At 40.3% G+C, this 22,290-nt stretch overlaps 2 protein-coding genes across 3 annotated transcripts in view; one reads left to right on the top strand and one right to left on the bottom strand.

The window, feature by feature from the left end:
* LOC140323239 (aldo-keto reductase family 1 member C23-like protein) overlaps positions 1-335 on the top strand; it is a 7,047-nt gene extending 6,712 nt beyond the window's left edge. For both annotated transcript variants that reach the window (XM_072400141.1, XM_072400142.1), the window contains exon 8: positions 48-335. In XM_072400141.1, the coding sequence (XP_072256242.1) occupies positions 48-90 (43 nt within the window). In that variant the 3' untranslated portion in view covers positions 91-335. The remainder of the gene's footprint in view (positions 1-47) is intronic.
* Positions 336-11,354: 11,019 nt separating this feature from the next.
* LOC140324978 (rho crystallin-like) lies at positions 11,355-21,432 on the bottom strand. Its single transcript, XM_072403085.1, has 9 exons — positions 21,325-21,432; positions 19,037-19,204; positions 17,550-17,666; positions 16,584-16,661; positions 15,429-15,551; positions 13,394-13,503; positions 12,188-12,353; positions 11,764-11,846; positions 11,355-11,566 (listed from the first exon to the last, which is right to left on the bottom strand). The coding sequence occupies exons 1-9, from the start codon at positions 21,409-21,411 to the stop codon at positions 11,524-11,526; spliced, it is 975 nt and encodes a 324-aa protein (XP_072259186.1). The 5' UTR covers positions 21,412-21,432; the 3' UTR covers positions 11,355-11,523.
* Between the last annotated feature and the right edge of the window lie 858 nt (positions 21,433-22,290).

The following is a 22,290-nucleotide window of genomic DNA, read 5'->3' as shown; positions in this document are numbered from 1 at the left end:
ATATATATATATAAATATATTATATATAATTATATCTTTTCTTTCAGATGGGTAAACCACCCTGAGTTTCCCTTCAGTGATGAATACTGAAGAATCAAGACAACACTGGCTTTGAATAGACAATTTAAAAATTGTATAGCTATTGAAATAGCTATACAATTACATAGACCAACGTGTCATTTTCATCAGATATAATTTTATGTCTGCTTAGTAGTATTTTTGACGCAGATTCCAAATCAGTGTTTTTCAGTTTTTCTCTAGCACGTCTAGTTTTTGTGACGCAGCTAATTATATATTGTGTGAAATTTGTTATAAATAGTCTTAACACATTACAAGATTTAACAACAGTTTTCTTTTTTAAGGTTAGAGACCGCACTAACTGCGATTTATTTCATTTGTCATGATGCCTAAAAATTGCCTTAATGATCCAGACAGTTTCTGTTACATGTGTGGTTCATTCACGATGAAAGCACAAGGTCACTAAATTACCACGGAACTTAAAAAGATATTCAAATATATATTTCGGCTGTCCACTTGGTGACCAGGATAAATGTTGGGCTCCACATGTCATCTGTACCAGGTATTCCAACCGACTGTGTGACTGGCTAAATCGGCATAAAGCAGCAATGCCATTTGCAATCCCGATGGTGTGGAAAGAACCACGAGACCATCTGATCTACTGATTTTTTTGCTGCGTCAACAAAAGTGGATTCTCAGGTAAAACTAAGCACAAAATTATATATCCCAGCCTCGATTCTGCAATTAGGCCTGTTCCTCTTGGTGATTCATTGCTAGTTCCTGTACACATGATGGACTATTGCTAGTTTCTGTACATTGCTAGTTCATTGCTAGTTCCTGTACACATGATGGACTATTGCTAGTTCCTGTACATTGCTAGTTCATTGCTAGTTCCTGTACACATGATGGACTGTTGCTAGTTTCTGTACATTGCTAGTTCATTGCTAGTTCCTGTACATCGCTAGTTCATTGCTAGTTCTTGTATACATGCCACATGATGGACTTGCTTCTGTAGAAGGTGATGAGGAATGTGCTGGAGTTGCAGTCAGTTACAACCCCGAATCATCTGATCCTGACTATTTGCTCAAAAAAGATTCAGAACCAGAGACCTTTACATTAGCAGAGCTGAATGATCTCCTTCATGATCTAAACCTCCCCAAAGACAAAGCAGAACTTCTTGCTTCAAGGCTTAAACAGAAGCACTTGCTTGCAAAAGGTGTAACTGTAACTCACTACAGAAAACCAAATCAAAACTTGCCAAAATTGTTCACTGGTGATGGCTCACTGTGCTACTGTCATGATATAAATGCATTCTTTTGTTTGTCACAAGAGCATGTTCCATCTGAATGGCGATCTTCATTGATTCCTCTGAAACAGGGGTCGGCAAACTCTGGCCTTTAGGCCAGATACAGCCTGGCCGGTAGTTTGTTCCGGCCTAACAACCCCTAGCCGATCTGGCCTAATGCTGGCCGGCAACCCGCGGCTACGCTGGCTGGATGTTCTAGGGGCGTTACTAACTACCAGAGCTGGAGCCGCTGGAGCTCTAGAGCTGCTTCCTTGCTGTTGCTCCCCTATTTACCCATTTATCCTAATAAAAAGGGAACGCTCCCTGAAGGTAAATCCCTCTCCTCCGCAATGCATACGGAGGACTTCAATTCAGGGGCGCTCCCTGGTGGTGGGAGGATCCATTAGGGCAGAACTCCGGCCTAGTGTCCCCACCCCTGAAATGGCCTAGTGGCCATAAAAATTTGACGACCCCTGCTCTAAAAGAAGCTTGAAAGCAGTCTTACTGCATAATGGTAATTCCAAACGAAGTTTACCGATTGCCAATTCCCTTACCCTAAAGGAGTCTTATGACAACATGAAGTTACTACTTGAAGCAATCCAGTGTAAAACACACCAGTGGAACATCTGTGGGGATCTAAAGGTCATTGGCTTTCTGATGGGAATGCAAGGAGGATTCACAAAATATTGCTGTTTCTTAGGGCTGTGGGACAGCCGATCTATGGGAGACCATTATGTGAAGCGTGATTGGCTACCAAGGGACACCTATAACCCTGGAACAAGCAGTGTCAAGTTTTTGCCTCTGGTTTATCCTCATAAAAATATTTCTGCCACCTCTCCATATCAAGTTAGGCTTGATGAAGGACCTTGTAAAGGCCATGCGTAAATCAAACTCCATGGGTTTTCAGTACTTTGTTGAGAAGTTTACAAACATAAGCACTGCTAAAATGAAGGAAGGGATATTTATAGGGCCACAGATCAAGTATATTTTGCAGGATGATGTTTTCAAACAATTTCTCTCAACACTTCTAGAATTCATCCCAGAAAATCTTGGTATGGTGAGCGACCAACAAGGAGAACGTTTTCACCAGGATGTTCAGTTAATGGAGCAGCACTACCAAGGTTTCTGGAATGAAAGTATGATGGCTGACTACTGCTGGATGCTGTACTGTGACAATCCAGATAAAGAGTACGCAAGAAAATCATACCCCAAGCATTTCTGAAAAAAAAATGGTACCTGACTGACACTGTTCAGTAGATCTATACCACAGTGTGCCTTATTTTACTTCACACTGAAGATGTAATAATATTCACTTCAATGTGCTTACATTTTAGTACAAAATACATGCACCTACAATGTTAACTATATTAGTACTCATAACTCAGGAACTGAACGTGTTAAGGCGAAACTGAAAACAGATCTGAAATTTTGAAATACTGATTTAGAAATGTTTTGCTGTGGTTTCTGATGATTATCAAAACTAATTTTTTGTTGACCTGTGTTATCGTCCTGACAAAAGTGATTGTCATTTTATTTTAACTCCAAACATCTCTCTGAAAAAAAGATCACAATATAAACACTCCAGTGAACAGATACTTTATATTTGCCATCATTCAATATATATTATGCATGATAAACAGTGCTGGATTGGTACTTTTTTCTCGCCTAGGCAAGAAACCTTTTGCCACCCCTTCTCTCCTAACTTTTTTGAAAGAAGGCTCTTAAGGCTATGTTCAGACTGACAGTGAGGCTGTGGTGTGGTCAGCGATTCAGTACCACAGACAGCTGCCCACTGTCAAATGTGCAGACGCTGGTTCCTTAAGCCTGGCCTATTCAGAAATCTGGCCCTGCCTGTCCAGTACAACCACAAAGACTTTTATCGGGCTTACCTACCTTTGTCTACTTCCTCATGAAGCAGCCATAGACGTTTATGGATCTGTACTGTGCAGGCAAGAGGAAATTTGCAAATCCTGAACTATGGTGATTCGAGTCCCAGTAAGTATGCAACTTTGAGAGGAATAAGGGGTTGGGTCAGTAGGGGGTATGGGGAATAAGGAAAACATTTATTAAAAGTGCATTTTCATATAAAAGTTACATGTAAAATTAAACTTTAAATGTCTGATTCTGGGTCCTAGGTCATAATCTTGGACATCTTCCTATAAAAAAAATGATAAAATATTGTTGTTCCCATTTAAACATTACTTTGCCTAAGTCAAAGCTTTTCTTCCTAACTTGAAAAAAAGTGTTTTGAATGCTTTCATCTATTGACTAAGCTAACTCATGCAAGACACGTTGCTTGAAGGGTTAAAATAGCTGATCTAGCTGGGGTCATTGAAGGGAAAAATTGCTGATCTAGCTTGAGCCATATATCTTAAGGGTGGTGTATTTTCTTTTCCTGTCTACGTAGTTTACATGTAAACAAATGTCAGGAATTGTACTTTCTTTGAGATACCATGTATGTCCTGTTTTCCTTACAATGTGTCAAATAACATTATATATGTAACTAAAGACCAACCTTCTTTTGTATAATTATCTGTATAAAAAGACCACTTCGTTAAGTAAACATTAGAGTATATTCCTAAAACCATACTGTGTGTGTGTCTGTTATTGGGATATCTCTCCAGACGTCTGTCTCTCTGGTGCAGGGGAAGTCATGGTGCATTCGAACTACAAGTAGAAGCAGATCCTTTCATTGCTCATTACTATTTGACCTTACTAAATTCTCATAGTGGAAGCACTAGCAAAGGGCATAACTGTGCCATGAAAAAAGTGTGTGGAATAAATTGTAGGGAGTGCAGTGCATTTGTGACTATATACTCCTGACCCTTGCACAAAGTACATTGCATACTCCTGTCCCCTGTACTCTGTACACTACATACTTTCCACCAATGCACTCTGTATGTTACACACTTCTGAACTTTACACTTTGTACATAAATACTCCTGGCCCTCACAGTTTGTGTGCTAAAAATCCCTGCACTCTTAATTTCTTACACTCTGTCATTTTTATTATTAATATTATTAATAAACAGGATTTCTATAGCACCAACATATTATGCAGCGCTGTATATTAAATAGGGATCTGTCATTTACAGGAACCCCAATAACTCCGCAATGCATGCTTCCAACATTAAAGAGCCACACCCAATTCTCCTTGCTATGTATGTGGTCCCGGGGGGCCTTAATTAATATGTTCAATTTAGGGCTCCTAGGCTGTTGTACACGTCCATTCTGAGGGCACGATTTCCAGAGGCAGCTACATTTGAGAGAACATGAACACTGTCATATTTTAAGTGCAAACAAACAATAAAATTAAATTGTTTTTGGTAAGAATAATCAACGAGGTCTACTAATTATTGGCACACTTGAATTGCTTATTTGTTTTCATATGTGGGTGTAGGGGGCTTTGGTTTTTATGAGGGGGGTATTTATTTAACTTTATAGTCTGGGTTTTTTAAAACTCTGAACTTGACATCAAGGATTGCAGTATATGTTACTGGTAGGGAAAGAGTTAGTTGTATGCTGTATGTGTTATTGTAACACAGGTATTCTTTACAGAGATACTACAGAAGGTCAGATCCATTATTTCTCAGGCATCATCCAAGTTCACTATCTACCTCCTGGGCTAGGATGATGAAAAAGGAAAGAAGTAACCATGTAAACCCTTGTGATTGTGCAGTGCCCATACAGATCATCCCCGATACAACGTTGTAGTTTGAGCACTGAAGGAGAGGAGGTTAAAATGCTTCCTTATGCCTGTAGCAAACTGATGATGTTATTTAATTCTGAGAAAAATCACTTGACTGTGGCAAAACATAGTTATGCAGACTTGCATTCCCTCCCCACCTCCAAAAAACCCATAATCCCTACCCCCCCTCCCACCCCTTTTTATACCCCAATCACCAACTTTAATTCTTAACACCTACCCAAAATAAAGACCTCAGCATATGTTGGTTAAATGGCCCGTAGGGGTTTTATTAACAAAATGGTAACTTATTACCTTTTTTTTATCAAAATAACAACATAAATAACAATATAACAAATAAAGAATGCATATACAGTTAGGTCCATAAATATTTGGACAGACAACTTTTTTCTAATTTTGGTTCTGTACATTAGCACAAATATTTCTAAATGAAACAACTCAGGTGCAGTTGAACTGCAGACTTTCAGCTTTAATTCAGTGGGTTGAAACGTGAGAAACTAAAGGCTTTTTTTCACTTCATTTCAGGGGCTCAAAAGTAATTGGACAATTGACTCAAAGGCTATTTCATGGGCTGGTATGGGCAGTTCCTTTGTTATGTCAGACAAAAGGCCTGGAGTTGATTGGGGGGGGGAATTTGTATGTGGAAGATTTTGCTGTGAACAGACAACATGTGGTCAAAGGGGCGCTCCATGCAGTTGAAACAAGCCATCCTTATGCTGCAAAAACAGAAAAAACTCATCCGAGAAATTGCTGCAATATTAGGAGTGGCAAAATCTACAATTTGGTACATCATGAGAAAGAAAGAAACCACTGGTGAGCTCAGCAACCCCAAAAGACCTGGACGTCCACGGAAGACAACAGTGGTGGATGATTGCAGAATCATTTCCATGGTGAAGAGAAACCCCTTCACAACAGCCAACCAAGTGAACAACACTCTCCAGGAGGAAGGCGTATCGATATCCAAGTCTACAAAAAAGAGAAAGACTGCATGAAAGTAAATACAGAGGGTGCACTGCAAGGTGCAAGCCACTCATAAGCCTCAAGAATAAAAAGGCTAGATTGGAAAAAAATATGGAGAAGGTGTGGAACAGATCATGATCCAAAGCAAAACACATCATCTGTAAAACATGGTGGAGGCAGTGTGATGGCTTGGGCGTGCATGGCTGCCATGGCACTGGGACACTAGTGTTTATCCATGATGTGACACAGGACAGAAGCAGCTGAACTAATTCTGAGGTGTTCAGACACATGTCTGCTCAAATCCAGCTAAATGCAGTCAAACTGTTCGGGAGGCGTTTCATAATACAGATGGACAATGACCCAAAACATACAGCCAAAGCAACCCAGGAGTTTATTAAAGCAAAAAAGTGGAATATTCTTGAATGGCCAGGTGCGTCACCTGATCTGAACCCAATTGAGCATGCATTTCACTTGTTGAAGACTAAACTTCGGACAGAAAGGTCCACAAACAAACAGCAACTGAAAGCGGCTGCAGTAAAGGCCTGGCAGAGCATTAAAAGGAGGAAACCCAGCACCTGGTGATGTCCATGAGTTCAAGACTACAGGCTGTCATTGCCAGCAAAGGGTTTTCAACCAAATATTATAAATCAACATTTTATTTTCAGTTTTTTAATTTGTCCAATTACTTTTGAGCCCCTGAATGAAGTGATTGTGTAAAAAAAAGCTTTAGTTTCTCACATTTTTATGCAATCTTTTTGTTCAACCCACTGAATTAAAGCTGAAAGTCTGCAGTTCAACTGCATCTGAGTTGTTTCATTTAGAAATATTTGTGCTAATGTACAGACCCAAAAATTGAAAAAAGTTGTCTGTCCAAATATTTATGGACTAACTGTAAATAACCAATATAAACATAACAAATACAAATGTCAACAAATTAGTATACACGTAATAGTACCATTAAATACCAAATAAACAATAACCATACCATAACAATGCTGATTACCCTGAATTATTTGCTCACTGGTTGCTGGTCGTCGAAGGCCACTACATTCACTTTTTTGGGATCGGCACCTTAAAAGACCATTGCTCCCAGCTGCCCACACTCCCAGATCGGGAATGCATATATATACTTTTTTCTTGTGCAGACCCCCCAAAACAATTTACCAACCATTAACCAAACCAAGGACTCCATAACATAGATGAGTCCCTAAAAACCATAATTATTACCAACCAGCACACTACCCTTGAGGACCTCAACTGCCACAGCGCCACAAGCGAGACACCTCACGCTTGTGCGCCCCTCAAAACCTGCAGTGCCCATTGAATCCCATCCTGAAGGACCTAGAACCATAAATCCGTACCCACATCGGTCAAGTGCACATTAAATACAATCCCTTCTCGACCTCCAATTCCCTATGCCTCAACACCAAACCCCCGCTGGGCCGCTTCCATGGCCGCTCCTATCCTGAATGAACGGGAGTAAAACTCCTTTTCATTCAAACATTCTCCTTTTAAACATTTGCGAAAAAAACGACTACAACCTAACCCTGTACAACTGCCTCCCCCAACACCCCTCACTTCACCACAAGATGCGGGCGAATATACAGGCTAAAACACTAAGATTCCCACCGCACAATGCGTTTAGTTACTTCATCCCCCAACCCCCACTGGGCCGCTTCCGTGGCCGCTCCTATCCTGAATGAACGGGAGTAAAACTCCTTTTCATTCAAACATTCTCCTTTTAAACATTTGCGAAAAAAACGCCAAAACCTGTAAGCTTGACAGGGCCTGCCCATCCTCGTATATCAGTAGCGGACCCTCACCCCCCAGCCGTACCGGCAAAAATTCCCCCACAGCTGCAATGGGGCCAATTCCACACCAAAACCCTTCCCCAATTGATCCGATTTGGACTTGGCAATCCATAAATTACTCTGTTGCTACACCAATCCACCTCTCGCACCTGTAACCCTCCCAGGCGATTAGTCGACGGGCTCACCAGTCCCCTATCCGCATGGGAAATGATACTGGCTGTCACCTATGCCCCACTTTTCTTTCCCTCCTGTAACCTTTGAGGAGTTGCCGAACCAAAAACTCCTTACTAACGTCCTTTAAATCCAACAACTTAAACAAAAAGGCAAGAGCTGCCAACTTCGGATTGACTGGTGACACGGACACCCCTTTCAGCAAAACACAGACACAAAAATACAGTAACAAGGTGGTCCACACCTTCCCCCCTCCAAGCTGTGAACAGAAACGAGACCAATCGGCCCACATGGCTGAATAAGCTGCCCAAGTGGACTGACTCACAGACTGCCAAACCATACCCGCTGAGAATCAAATGTGATCATCCACAATTCCGACAGGCATCCTACTCCTTGCCGGGCCCCTCCTGGCGCTAACTGCTGGAAACCGAGATAAGGCATCCGCAATGTTATTTTCCACACCAGGCACATGCACTGCCACCACCGCTATACTCAACCTGAAACACCTTAACACCAACCGGCGCATTAAGTGAATCATAGGGCCAGACGAGGCCGTAAAGGAGTTCACTGCCTGGACCACACCCATGTTGTCACAACATAGCCAAATCTTTTTGTTAGCCAGTTCACTGCCTCAGATTGCGAACTCTACCACTATGGAGAAAAACTCCAGCACCACCAAATTTGAAGTCAAGCCTGCCTCAACCCATTCCACCGGCCAGGCCTCCGTGCTCCATGCCCCATAGAAATAGGCACCATATGCCCCCACCGCGTCAGTATAAAGCTCAAGTTCCGCACTGACAACTGACCCATCCATCCAAACCGACTTCCCGTTGTAGCCTTCTAAGAACTCCTTCCAGACTGCCAAATCCGCCCGCAGTTGCAGCAGCCAACCTTCTAGCAAGGATCGGCTCCATTGGCATAATTCTACACGCAAAATATACCTTACCCAACAGAGACTGGAGATCATTCAGCTGCAGCTTCTTCCTTGCAGCTGCCTGGACAATTTCGTCAACCAGCGCGCGCATTTTCGCTTCCAGCAACCTACATTCCATAGCCTTCCATAGTGTCAATTACAATACCCAGGAAACCCAGTTCTGTGGCCAGCCCTTCCGTCCTGTCGGCCACCAACAGAACCTCGAATCTTTCTGCGATAAACTGTAATGTTGCCAATAGCACCTGGCAAACCGACGAATCGGCCAGGCTAATGCAGAGGAGGTCGTCCAAATAGTGAATAACGGAGGGAACATCCATCACATCCTTAACTAACCATTCGAGAAACGTACTAAACGTCTTAAAAACCTAACAAGACAGCGAACATCCCATAGGCAGACAACTATGTATATAGAACGATTCCTGCAAAATTCTCCCCAAGAAACGTTGGCTTTCGGGGTGTACCTAAAAGAACCTAAATGCCGCCTCGATATCTGCCATTCCAAGCAAAGCACTTTTGCCATAGCGACGCACCTACTTCAATGCACAATCGAAAGAGGTATAAGATACGGAGCATAGCTCTGGATCAATGGCCACGTTCACAGAGCCTCCCAGATAAGACAGGACCGGATAGGATGTATGAGCCGAAATTTATTTGGCTCTTTCTTTAGGACCACCCCCAAAGATGACACCACCAAACCTTCCAGTGGAGGCCGGGCAAACGGGACCCATTTCGACCTAACTCCACCTCCTTTTACAACTTTTGAGTTACCACATCTGGCCAATTCAGCACTGACTTCAAATTCCTTGCCCGGGGGAGCGGGGTCTCCAATGAACAAGGGATTTGAAAACGTTCCTTAAAGCCCACCTCCAACAATTGCACTGCGGCCCTGTCCGGATATCTATTTAGAAAGGCAACCATCCTTCCTACCATCACCGGTGTCTTCCCTTTTTCCAGTGTAGTCACCAGGCCCACCCTTCCCATATTTAAAACATCTGGCAAGGTCGTGGGCCCAGCCGCACCCGGAAAACCCAGAATGCCAGAAGCTACAGGCTGGCCCAAACCTGCACGACCCTTCATTGAATTGCCAACAGATACCCTTTTTGCGAAGGGCCGAAGACCTCAAAGCAACTTGACCCCCGCCGCCCCCCCAAGAAAGGGCAAATCTACTATTCTCACCAGCATCATCAACTTCATCCAAAGACTAATGTCCTAGTGATCCCATCGAATGAATAGATGAACTGCCTTTCGCTGCCTAAACTGCTCGTCATAGCAGAGCCATGCTAGCCCGCCATAAACCCTATGAGCTTTGCCTATTGCATCAAAATAGCAAAACAGTGCTGAGCAACGCTCCAGCGCCTTTTCGCCAATCCCACTAGCCAAAATGACAAATGCCTGCAACTAATTGCTAAAAGGTGAAACCACCTCTGTTCTTCCTCCCCTTTTTTCCGCTCTCCCAAACCACGATCCAAGTTAAATCGCTCTAGCGGCAACAAGGCGAATACATCGGTCATACATCAGAGGCGCCCGTGGGTCCATCCATCATGTTTCCGGAGCCCACAGGCCTGGCCGCCATCTTGGCAGAGCCCAATGACTCCACCGCCTATTTTGAAGAGCCTCACGCATGTGCGGAAGACTTTCTGGCTTCGCAGCCATATTTGCAGAGATCAGCAGCCTCATAGCCCTGTGAAGCGAGCCCGGCATCCGGGCTCTGAGATGGGCAGCCCCATGGCTCATCCTCCTAGGTACTGCTTTATCTTCTGCCTGGCCACCAGGACCCACAGTCCAGGCACCGATCGCCGACATCTCACTCCTGCTTCTAGCAACAAGGAAAGAGGTAGGCTGGACATCCCTACCCTATCTGGTCGCCTCTCTCCTAAGGCTCCTCCCTGGCCAAGGATTTCTCCGGGCTTCCTCCAAGGCCTCAGCCAAGGATGCTGAGCCAGAGGAGCTCCTAAACCGGCGTCGTGCCCTAGGAATCTCCAGGGTTCCAGACCTCCGCGGCTGCCTGGCATCAAGTCCCCGAATTGTCAGATTCACCTGATCTTGAATCCAGCCTGGACCTCGAGCCGCCGCAGTGTCCCTCAAGCGAACCAATGGGGTTTCAACATCAGCCATTATGGTAAGTCACTGATTACAACTAATCTGTGAAAAAGGTTTGCAAAATATGCAAAATTTTTGATAGAACTGCAAAACCTCTTCTGCACGCTGGCTAAAAATTTTCCCTGTAAGCTTTTCTTTCTGAAAAGACCGTTACTTCATCTTCCTGAGTTTTTTTAACACCATCCGCCCCTCCTATGCCCCCCCCCCTTTTGGCTCGCTTTCAAAAAAAAAAAAACTCTAGAATGGCTTTTCAATTACCAACGGTGAAAGTTGATGATACCAGTAGTATATATTGTAATATGTCTGTAATTTATTCATGAAGATTAAGTTACTAAAAAATCTACTTTAATTCCTAAAACTCACATATATTAAACAATTTTATTCATTTATTGATGTTTAACATTAAATATACAGCATTGCCTGCATGAGGCAACATAGCACACAACATTAAGTTTGTTCTTTAAATACTGATGATTGCGAATAGAGTGCAGTTGTTCTTCATTTTCTAGCAGACTACTCTAGCAGTGCTTGATTCGTCTTCAGTACTCGTCATGGAATGGGTATTCTGGGTGCTCTTTCATTCTAAAAAAAAGCAATGACATATAATGTAAAAAGCATCCTGTACTCATTCATAGGAATAGTATTAATAAAATAAACCTTCATTCTGTATACATTTAAAAGACCCTTTCTCCAGACACTTTATAGAATTAGGTGTAAAGTGACCTCTTTCACTCTTTCCATGTACAATAGTCATAGAGTATCTAGATTCTATCACTTACTCCTTAAAAGGTCCATAATGTAGATTTTTGTCTAGGCCCTCAAGTGTTTTCATATCCTCCGGTTGTAGCTCAAAGTCAAAAACCTGCAAAGAAATATCAGAGTTGTTATTAAGAGCAATTACAATTACATTACAATTGCATCATGATGTCACCATTTCTTTATGCACAGGCATAATGAATTAGTTGAAGGCACAGAGGTTGATGGAGATTTTATGACATATAGCATGCTTTAAGAAGCCAATGTGTGTCAAAAATGAAATAAAGAAGCCCAATATTTTTTTATTTAAATGTAGATTGTGCTTCTCAGCTTTACTTACCTTTCTCAGATCCAGAAATTGATTTTTAATGCATTTTATATCAGAATAAATAAAAGTTGGCAGTGATAGAGGATTTAAAAAAAGACACAGTAAGACCATATAGTTACCCCAAGGTTTTGCTTAAGACGAGCGGCACTAAAGCTTTTCGCCAAGACCACAATATCCCTCTGAAGAACAAAACGCATGGCAACCTCAGCAGGGGAACGATTGTATTTAGCAGCAACTTCAGCCAAAATAGGATCTTCAAGCAGGACTGGCAAGCTGAGGTCCACCCTGTGGAATGCATATTACACTGTTTTAGAATTAAAGGCATCAACCTATCAAACATTCTTTTTCACATATTGTGGTTGTTACAGAAAACACTGATTCAGTACCCAACTGGAATTTTAATTCAGGAGTTTGAAAATGCAATTTATCCAATGTATACCAAGGTTCCAACAGTTTTAAATGTATCATGGTACACTGTAAGACTATGACTTGAACTATACTTGATATATGTAATATTGCCATATATATATATATATATATATATTATACACATATATACACACATATATATACATATATATAAATAATTTCACAAAAAAAAAATAAGCTGCAGAGATTGGGCTTGTGGGTGACAACCACTAGTTACTTAGATATTGTTTAGGGACATTAGCACACAGTAGATCATATCTTGGAAAATCCTAGAAGCCAACAGGTAATACCCAAAAAAATTGTTCCCTGGTATGTATTCCAGGTCCAATATATTGCACAAAATATCATATGACATGTGAAGAGCAAACAAAAAAAAAATAGGTAAAAGACTGAAACAAGATACAATCAAACAATTCTAAAAAGCAGCTGATCAGACTAAGAGCACTAAATGTGTTGGCCTATCTGAAAAATGCATATTTATTCTTCCTTCACGCCAGGAAAGGAAGTGATTAGAATATCTTGAATGGTGACTAAGCCAAAGAGAGAAGCACATTTTTGAATGAGTGAGAAAGCAATGCTTTTGACATTGTCCTGCCTTTTTTTGGTGACAGACACTCCCTCTATTATTTGTATGAGTGTCATAGGTACCGGAAGGTGAGGGAAAATTTCTCAAATAGTGAAACCAAGAAATAATAAGTCCTCCATTGCTCTACATTACCGCTTCAGAATCTGGTCTTATGTGTATTGTAGCAACAGTAGTTTCAGAAGTTTGAGTAATAATATTTATGAATGAGCCTGAGCTTTATTACATGGATATATTCAAGAAAAGCCAGTTTATAAAAGTTAAAGTTAAGCAATTAATCATGATTACATGATCCAAAACCTTTCCTACTTACCAGTTCTTGTCTCTGTGGGACCCCAAGACGCTGTATGCCACTAAAACAATGTCTTTGGATTTGCAGTAGGCTTGCAGTTTGCTTTGGCCTAAATATATGTGACACTCCACCTGCACAGTATAGGCAAATGATAAACTTGGATCAAATGGGAGCACAGGCCTTTCTTTAGACTGTTAGGTTAAATACATTTGCAATCCATTACATGGATTTTCTGCCTTTTCAATCTTTGCCAGCACCATTCAACATGTTTGTTTTTTACTTCCTCCAAAGTTCATTAAATAAACAAATTCATCATTTTACCTATTATCCATGTGTATAACCTAAAGAAAACTCCATAAATCAAATCCATAATCAGCAAAAGTTTGGAGTGGTGTTCAGGTTTACAAATTAAATAACAGGTAAAAGTCTTGTGAGAAGGAACAGTACTAAAAAGCTTGGAATAATCACAGATGTAAATTGGTACTCCCAAAACCTAACACACTCTGATATGTAAAAGCTAGCTTTGGGAAGTAAAGCCGAGGGTTTTCCTACTGATTGGCTGCTAAGTAAAGAGCTAATTTCCCTAACTAATTCTGTGGCTCATCATTATTCCAATACCTGGGTTGTGAGAGGCCCCACAATATCCTCTAATTACAAAGCAGGATTACTGGTCTTGAATTTTAGGGGATGACCCCAGTGCCTGTGGCATATGAAAAGGCTGTGGAAGTCCAGTAGCACAGTGAAGGAGCAAAGCAAATAGGTAAGTAATTTTACCTTATTCCTTTGCTCTGTCTTGATACCCAAGAGCATGCCAACACATTGTGGCATCAAGTCAAGACAGCTGCATTATTTAGTGGGAAAGTAAAAGAAGGTATGGGCATAGTTCTACAATCTAGCAGACAAGGTAGATGATGCTGGTTGGGATTTTCTGTAAAGTGAAGCACTGTGTTGTCAGACCTAACTGGAAGGTTGGCTCACATTTATTTTCCAGCCAATTATCAGGTAATTAATTGTATTTACAGTTTTTTAAAGGAATAAAACATGTAAAGGTGGATTAAATATGTTTCTTTTTTTTTTTGCCCAGACATACACATTACACTTACACAATATATACTGAAGCATTAATCATTAAACCAAACTCCACATGCACAGCTAGTTTAACTCAATGACCCCATTATAATTGCACACATAGCAGTAAATGACAGGTGTTTACATACTATAGCATTATACAATTGCTTGAATTGTAATGTTGATAAAAAAGTTGATGCATTTTAAATATTGCAGAGAAATTGCTTGTTAGATAAATATTTGCTAACTCATTCTAATCTTAAAAGTTCAGCCCATGTACATAGGTTAGAAAATGATTTATACTGTAGTATTATTATTAAAAACTAGTTATTAATTGGTATAATGATTATCATTATTATTGTTGGTAGTTGTTAAGAGTAAAATGTCAAATAATTCTAGCAGTAATGTAGCAACCTTCTAATTTGTGTTGTAAAAGCAGAGCAGGGGCTTAGGGAGAGCTGATTTTCTGTGCTGCTGCTGGAAGGGAAAACAGGGTGAACCTAGCTGAGAAAGCACAGAAAAGAGAGTCAACCTGCTGAAAGAGGAAGCAGGAGAAGCGGAGTCACTATAAATAGGGGGATGCAGAGGAAGCTGAGCCGCTGATTCACTCTGAAAGGGAAGTGCAGGGGAAGCTGAGCAGTAAAGTTTCAACTGGGGAGTTCTGAATTATAGGAAAATAATTTCCTGTTTTGAAATTTGAATATGAATTGTTCCACAGTGCTTACAGTGCAGAGGTCAGTAGGTGCTTGTTAACAGTCGTATTTAATGCTTGTAAAGTATATGAAATATGTACATATCTAAAGCCTGACAACAAGTTCACTTTAAGAATTGTATGACATTACAGTTAGGACTACAGTGGCAGAAAATGTGGTCCTTTATTAGGAGACTGTACTCACACCTCTGCATAAAAAAGTCCTAAACCTCAACTTTCTCATGACTTCCCTTACTAAATCAGTTATGCCCTATGAAATCTGCTTCCATTTATTACCTGATTGCAGACTGGCTTGTACTTAAGCCCTGGTTTGTTCAAGAGACGCTCCAGCTGCCGGCGATTAAAGTTTGAAACACCAATGGATTTTACCAAACCCGCATCTTTGCATGCTTCTAGAGCCTACAAGTAAGAAGAACATAAAGACTAAATATATTAGAAACTAATGTAATGGTCACTACAGAAAACACAGACTCACTTTTAGGCATTATCATGCACTCTGTAATATAGAAGACCTTGACTTCATCCTTGACACACATATCTTAGTTTGCATGGCATAGCCCACAGCTAATAATTCTAAGAAAAATCTGCTTGTGTTGGAACAATTAACCTTTGTTCTCTCTTGCACTGTATATCTCATATCCTGCAGAAGAAATGTGATCTCATACAAAATAATTAGTTTCCTTATACATTATGAGCCTGGAGTTCTTTCAGTGACCCTGCTACGGCATGGAAACTATAACTTTTATTATAGCATAAAAACTGAAATGCTAAATAATGATAATGACAGAAATATTGAATAATAATTTACCTATTATCTACAACTGAAAGTAAACCACCTCTGAAAGTTTCCATATTCTTCATTTTGTAGTTGGCTGTGAACGCTGCACATTACTATATTTTGGTTGGGAAATTCTGGTGGTTTAAAAAACAGTACAGAACAGCAAATAATACAAATTATACAGAATAGTTTGGAAAGCTCCTGATAACTTCCAATCTGGAAACAATACTAGAAATGAAGAGACAAAAAGGGAAACCTGGTTCCACTGGGTCAAACCCGGGTGTTCAAGTAACGACAGGATTAGATGTCAGGCAAAAAAGCTATTACAGTGCTCTATGGTTTCTTCCAGAAACCTTTTGGGAATCTAGATAATACTAAAATTTGGATTCTGATTGCAACATCTGAACTGATGAAATTTGATCTGAAACACCATTTGGATTTCAGAATCAACAAGTTTAGACATAGGAGATGTCCTTAACAAACTTTTGCAGAATAACTTTCCATGAAAGAACATCTACTCGGATTGACCATTCCATTTGTTCCATTTGAGAATCACAGGTTAATCCGAGCTGTGATTCCCCTGCTCTTAACACTGCTTCATTAAAAAAAAAAATATATAATTATTTCATATCTTTTTGGAATGTGTCACTTACCTCCCATGTAGAGAAGAAGTCTACATTATCATAAACAAAAGGCTTGTCAGGGTTGGAGGGTTCCTCTGCTCCTGCGGGCTACACAGAAATGTATTTTAAAATTCTGTAAGTGCTATGTTCTAAATGTTTGAAATTGGAATCAAAACTTTTTGGTTTATTATCAAGTAATACTACCTGTTCTCATTATACCTTTGATACAAGTTGTCCTTTGATGAATAGCCCCTATTCGTCCCAGTGCAACCCACCTTGTCCAATAATCAGTAATCAAAAAACAATCTTCAATGTGCAGCACAGCATTGCTTGATCATTGTTTTAAGTAGCTGTATTTATGGTAGCTTCCAGTGGTCCTGTAGAATACAGGAATAAGCAGCAGGCATGTGCAGCCTAAAGAGAATGCTTTTTAAAGCAAAGCTGTGCACAACCTGTGCAAAAATCTGATTTTACCCTTCCATTTTGGCTTTAGATATATTTTAGTTTTTCACAAAAAAAATACAATATGACACTTTATAATTTTAGAGAAGTAAGAATTTAGTGTTGGTTCTATAAAATATAGCACATATGGGGAACAGAGAGGTCACATCACTAAAAATTATTTGAAAAAAAGGATATATCTCATAAAGAGTTGTGATGTCACTGCCATAAAATATAGTCATTTGACACATCTATAAATTTACAGTTTCTTATCTCTATTTACAATAACATAATTAGAAAGCAGAAAATAATTCTTATCTCTGGAACAGTAATGTAACATTTGTACAATATAACAGAATTAGAGAGTTGTGATGTCTCTGAGATAGGAAGTAAAGAAAAACTTTTTACGTGGACAACAAAAGACAAGCTGACTGGGTAAGTTATTTCTTCTAATGCTGTCCAAATTTGCTTGTACAAAGGGAAGTCTGGATATACTGAGATAACAAAATAAAATGTATATGTGGAAAACATAGGCTATTTTCAAATTTCACCCACCTTGAGGGAGAAAGGCCAGTGCATAATAAAGAGATCCAAATAGTCCAATCCAACATCCTTCAGGGACGTCTCCAAACCTTTACGCACAAGGTCAGGGGAAAAGAATGTGCACCAGAGCTTCAAAGAAAAAAAATTATACAGAAATTACTAGTTAGAGATGAACTGATGGTTGGGGATTATTAGGCGGCAGGTTAAGTGTTAAAGCAAATTTCAGCTTCTTGTTCCTTCTCCAGGCTGTTCAATGGATAGTAAATCTACATTTTCATTATCAAGATCCAATTTACCAAGATGTATTTTTTTCAACTGCATGACATGGCCTAAATGTCATGTTATTGTCATGACACAGTTATGTTTAGTGTTAGGGTTACTTTTTTGGAACTAGTATAAAGTTCATACTAGGTTAAATGAGCTTCTGTGACTCTTTTTAACCCATTTAAATCCTATAAACTCCTAACAACCACTCTAATTTTGCCTTTCACGTAGACTTTAGATTGTCCTGTTTTTTGCCAAACATTTGCCCATTCCTAGTTAGCATAGTCCTATATACACAAAGGGCCTGATTTATTAAAGGTCTCCAAGACTAGAAAAAAATAGACTATCATGGGAGAACCTCTGTGATCCAGCAAAGCTGAAATAGATCTAATCCAGAATTAAAAACATTTGCCAACTAATAACAAATAATTCCAGGTTTGCTGGAAGCCTCAGGAATTAGGAAGAATATAATATTGTTTTATTAAGAATGTATACCTGTCACACTTACCTCTTCCTCGCTAGGTGCAGGCACCTTCTAACTCTGGGCGCACCTGCTCTTCCAAGTTTTATCAGTTTAGTCCATCCCACCGACCAATCCCAAAACAGCCTCTTACTCATGCCTGGCTATTTAGCTAGCTCAGACACAGCACTCAGCATTCGTGCAAGACTTCTCCACTAATGTCAACCCCCCTAGCTCTGCTGAGCATTTCCTGTACACCTGTTGGTTTATTCAGTGCTTTCCTTGTCCAGCTCCTGTGTAACCCCTTGTTGCCCAGTCTGTTGTTTCCCAGCCAGTTCCCTTGTGATGTTCGTGTGTTCCTCTCTGTCTGTGGTTATCCCAGTGTCACATGTGCCTCTTGTTGCTTCCAGTGTCTCCTGTGCTCCCTTTGTCTGCGGTGGTCCCTTTGTCAGTGTTGTCTTTTTCCTGGATCCCTGGTATTTGATGCCTGGCTTGTGACCTGACCTCTCTTGATTACTGCCTTCCTTGACCCTGGCCCTCCTTGACAATTCTTCTGCCTTGTGATTTGGTACTGTGTATCTACCTGCCCAACCTGGTGTGCCCGAAGACAGCAACCTGGCGGTAACCAGCAGTGCAACATCCTCACCACTAGAGGCTCTGGAGAAGACCTGTTTACTGCTTAGACTCTGTGCTTTGGCCCTTCTCAGAGCTAACACCACTTTTGTGCAAGTCGTAGCACCCCCTAGTGGCTCTGTCTTCACATGTGTGACAATACCTTTCCTGTGTAGAAGATGTCTTCCCTCTTAACTGTACCGTCAGCAATCTTTGCACGAATGGCATTTCCAATCTGGACTTCGTTGCCGTATATGTAGGCACAATCAATATGTCGGTAGCCAAGTTCAATGGCAACCTTTGTGGCTTCCTCGCCAATGCTCTTAGGAACCTAGAAAGTAAAAGCAAGGAAATGATAGGAAGATTGTCTGCACTGGCTGCCAGAACTAGGAGCACCGTACAAAATCCAATTCAAAGCAATTATTTGTGCAGTAAAAGAAAAGCACCAGTGGTCACCAAAGCGCCCTAAAAACTAATGTATTGCCTAGGGGTGGCTATAAGTGTGATATTTCCTAGAATTTCTAAGTCCAGAACTGCATGAAAGTTTTTTGTAGTAGTAAATTGCCTTTTTTCCTGTCAATTTACTTATGTAAAACAACACACATACATGTCATCTGATTTATTCACCCTTCATTTGACCTGCTGCATACATTTCAACTTATCTGTGAAGGCATTCTCAAAGTCCAACTAAAGTCACAAAAATAGATTACAGTCATGTAGACATACTAACAGCCTTGATTTTACAGTTGAATACAAACAGCCTTTGTATTATTGCAGTCTGCCATTCTGCAGGTAGACCAAAATTTTTGGTACCAAGAGGAGAATTCAACGACAGTGACACAAACAGCAATAGAAAACATTTTTAATGTAAAGTTATGAAAGATAAGAACTTTTGTCATTTTTGTCTGTACTACTGATGCAGATTTCCGCTTACTTCTTTTCTAATTGTCATTAAAAAGGAAGTAAGGGAAAACCTCCCTAATGAGGTTTCAGACAGAAGAGACAGCAACTTTTCCCTGCTTTTTGTAAGATTGAAAAAAAAATGTTGGGGCTGAATTACACTAAGATCTGCTCATCTTCATCCTCCAAAATTCACACACTGCTGTGTCCTGCTGAAAGTATCCCTAACCAAGTTGACGCCCCAATGCAGCAAATTATTCCCTTTTTATAGGAGTAAAAGAAGCAATTAGAGATTAGTCATGGCTGATTGCAGCTTTTTATGCCCTTCATTTTCAATCTTCCGTGGGCTCGTAGTTGCAAACTATATTTTAGCAATTGAATTGCTTGCATCTGTTGGGTTCAATTGGGCCAGCCTTACACAAAAACAATTTTCACCTTGGCATAACTATCTTTAAGACGGTGAAAACAGTATAGTTTTTTTGGATATCTTCCTTTTTCTTTCTTTCTTTCTTTCTTTCTTTCTTTCTTTCTTTCTTTATTTGACCTTGTCTAGGTGAAGATGTCAGCCAAAAGGTGAAGGCAAGAAGAAACATTTCATCAGTCTCCTCCCAATTATTCAACACTGTAGTTTTCTAGCAAGTAACAAAAAAATTGGCTGTTCAGAAACTGATCTGAGACAGATATTTGCAAATGCAGTCAGAAACTGCTCATATACCAGGAATTGCGTGAATGTGTGATTTGTAAAAAAAAATTTAGGTCTAGGAAATAAATGCGGACCCCAGATGATGTGTAAAAAAAGATGGGCTGTCCTTCTTGAGAGAAGAGCAGATAAAGGTATTGTCAGAGGGAGTATTGGAGGGAGTATACGAAAGGTAATAAATACCTGGGAGTGTTACAAAAAAATATTGCTCACCATACATGCAGGTAACATCAAAACATATCTCTATCTAGATCTAAATATGTGATGCAAGGTTGATTTAAGTAGAATATAAGTAAAACTAACCAAATTATTAAAATTTTAAATTTTAGATCAATGTATCATTTAGAGTTTTCAAAAATGTAATATTCATTACATATAATGCTACAAAAAGTTGTCAGACACTGATGACATCTGATGGCACCCGGAGATGTTTAAAGACTTCAAGCCTACTGCAAGAGATGATTAGAGATGGAAAATATGCTCTATTTTTTTTTTTTTTGCTTACTTATTAAACAGTGTAATGTAAGGGATCCAGAGAGTACTGATTTCAGGGGCCCCCGGGGGCTGCACACTAAAATTTAAAGGCTCCCAAGATCACAAGTTGGGTACCAGAGGTTTACAAATCAAGATATTTACTTTTGCTAAATAAGAAGAACATTTGTTTATACAGATCTAAAAGTTGCTTTGGTTCATACAGAGAAACTATCTCTCCAAAAGGCACAGTTGAGAATTATGTTTCAGCAGCATATATTACTCAGGTTGTTGATACAATTTACAAAGTTTTTTTTTTTTTACTGCACAAATAACGTCATTAAATTAAAATTGTTAGTTAAAAGATAATTCGTACTTACATCAGGAGAGGCATAAGTGCCCAATCCTAGAATAGGTATGGCATTGCCATCGTTAAGGGGAACCCGAGTGTCCTTGGTGAGAGCCATGCTGCTTTGTTGGGGAGTGTGAAAATGTTCAGTTGCTTTAGCTGTCTATATAGCGATTAGCTTTGAACATTGGTTAGATAACACATTGGGTGTGGCTGACAAGCTGAACCCTGCCTGAGACTGTAAAACGGTTGTAGGCAAACTTTTACAGGTGGAGATGTACCTGAACATACAAAAAAGGATTGCATGATACAGCATGCTCTATTTTATGAAGTGAGCAAGGCATGGTGGTCAGGGGTGCATAACGATGGCAGGAATCAGTAGTATGTATTGCAAAGTGCAGAGGTCAGTAGTGTGCAACAAAAATTGCAAGGAGTAGTAACATGTAATGCAGAGTGCAGGGGTCAGAAATATGTAATGCAGAGGTCAGTAATGCTCTACAGTGAGCAGGGGCCAGTAGCATTTATTGCCAAGAGCAGAGGTAAACGACATGTAACCGAGTCTAAGAAGATAGTGATGTGTAATGCTGAGTTAAAGCCCCTGATTCATCAAGCAGAATCGGATTATCGCTCGCGCATTCGTATTCGCGATCCGAAATCGTACGCCGTCGCGCTATTCAGCAACTGAAAAAGCTCGCGGCCGGAGCCATTATTATGAAGGCAGGAATCCGGCTGGCAGTGAGGCGAGTGTACGCGCACACTCGAGTCCGGACTGCGGTAAACCGCGATCGCTGGCCGCGCGTACTTTCGCGCTTCCAGCGAGCGCGGATTTTATTGATGAATCAGGGGCAAAGAGTCTGCACTAACAGACAATGCAGGGGTCAGTGGAAAGAAAAGTAAATGCTAAATATAGTATTATAATCAAAATTCCTGGGAGAGTCAGAGAGACCTGTTCAAAAAATCCTACCAGTCCCCAGAAATTTTCTAGAAATTTTGATAA

This window comes from Pyxicephalus adspersus, chromosome 2, assembly GCF_032062135.1.
Source record: "Pyxicephalus adspersus chromosome 2, UCB_Pads_2.0, whole genome shotgun sequence".
Lineage (NCBI taxonomy): Eukaryota > Metazoa > Chordata > Amphibia > Anura > Pyxicephalidae > Pyxicephalus > Pyxicephalus adspersus.
This window is presented reverse-complemented; position numbering and strand designations above follow the sequence as displayed.

Bases quoted from the DNA above. Each gene is read 5' to 3' on its own strand.
- LOC140324978 (XM_072403085.1), bottom strand. From the start codon at position 21,411: ATGGCTCTCACCAAGGACACTCGGGTTCCCCTTAACGATGGCAATGCC. The intron at 19,205-21,324 runs GTAAGTACGAAT...TTTACTTTCTAG, and splicing joins GCACTTATGCCTCTCCTGAT to GTTCCTAAGAGCATTGGCGA. The intron at 15,552-16,583 runs GTAAGTGACACA...TCTTACTTGTAG, and splicing joins ACTTCTTCTCTACATGGGAG to GCTCTAGAAGCATGCAAAGA.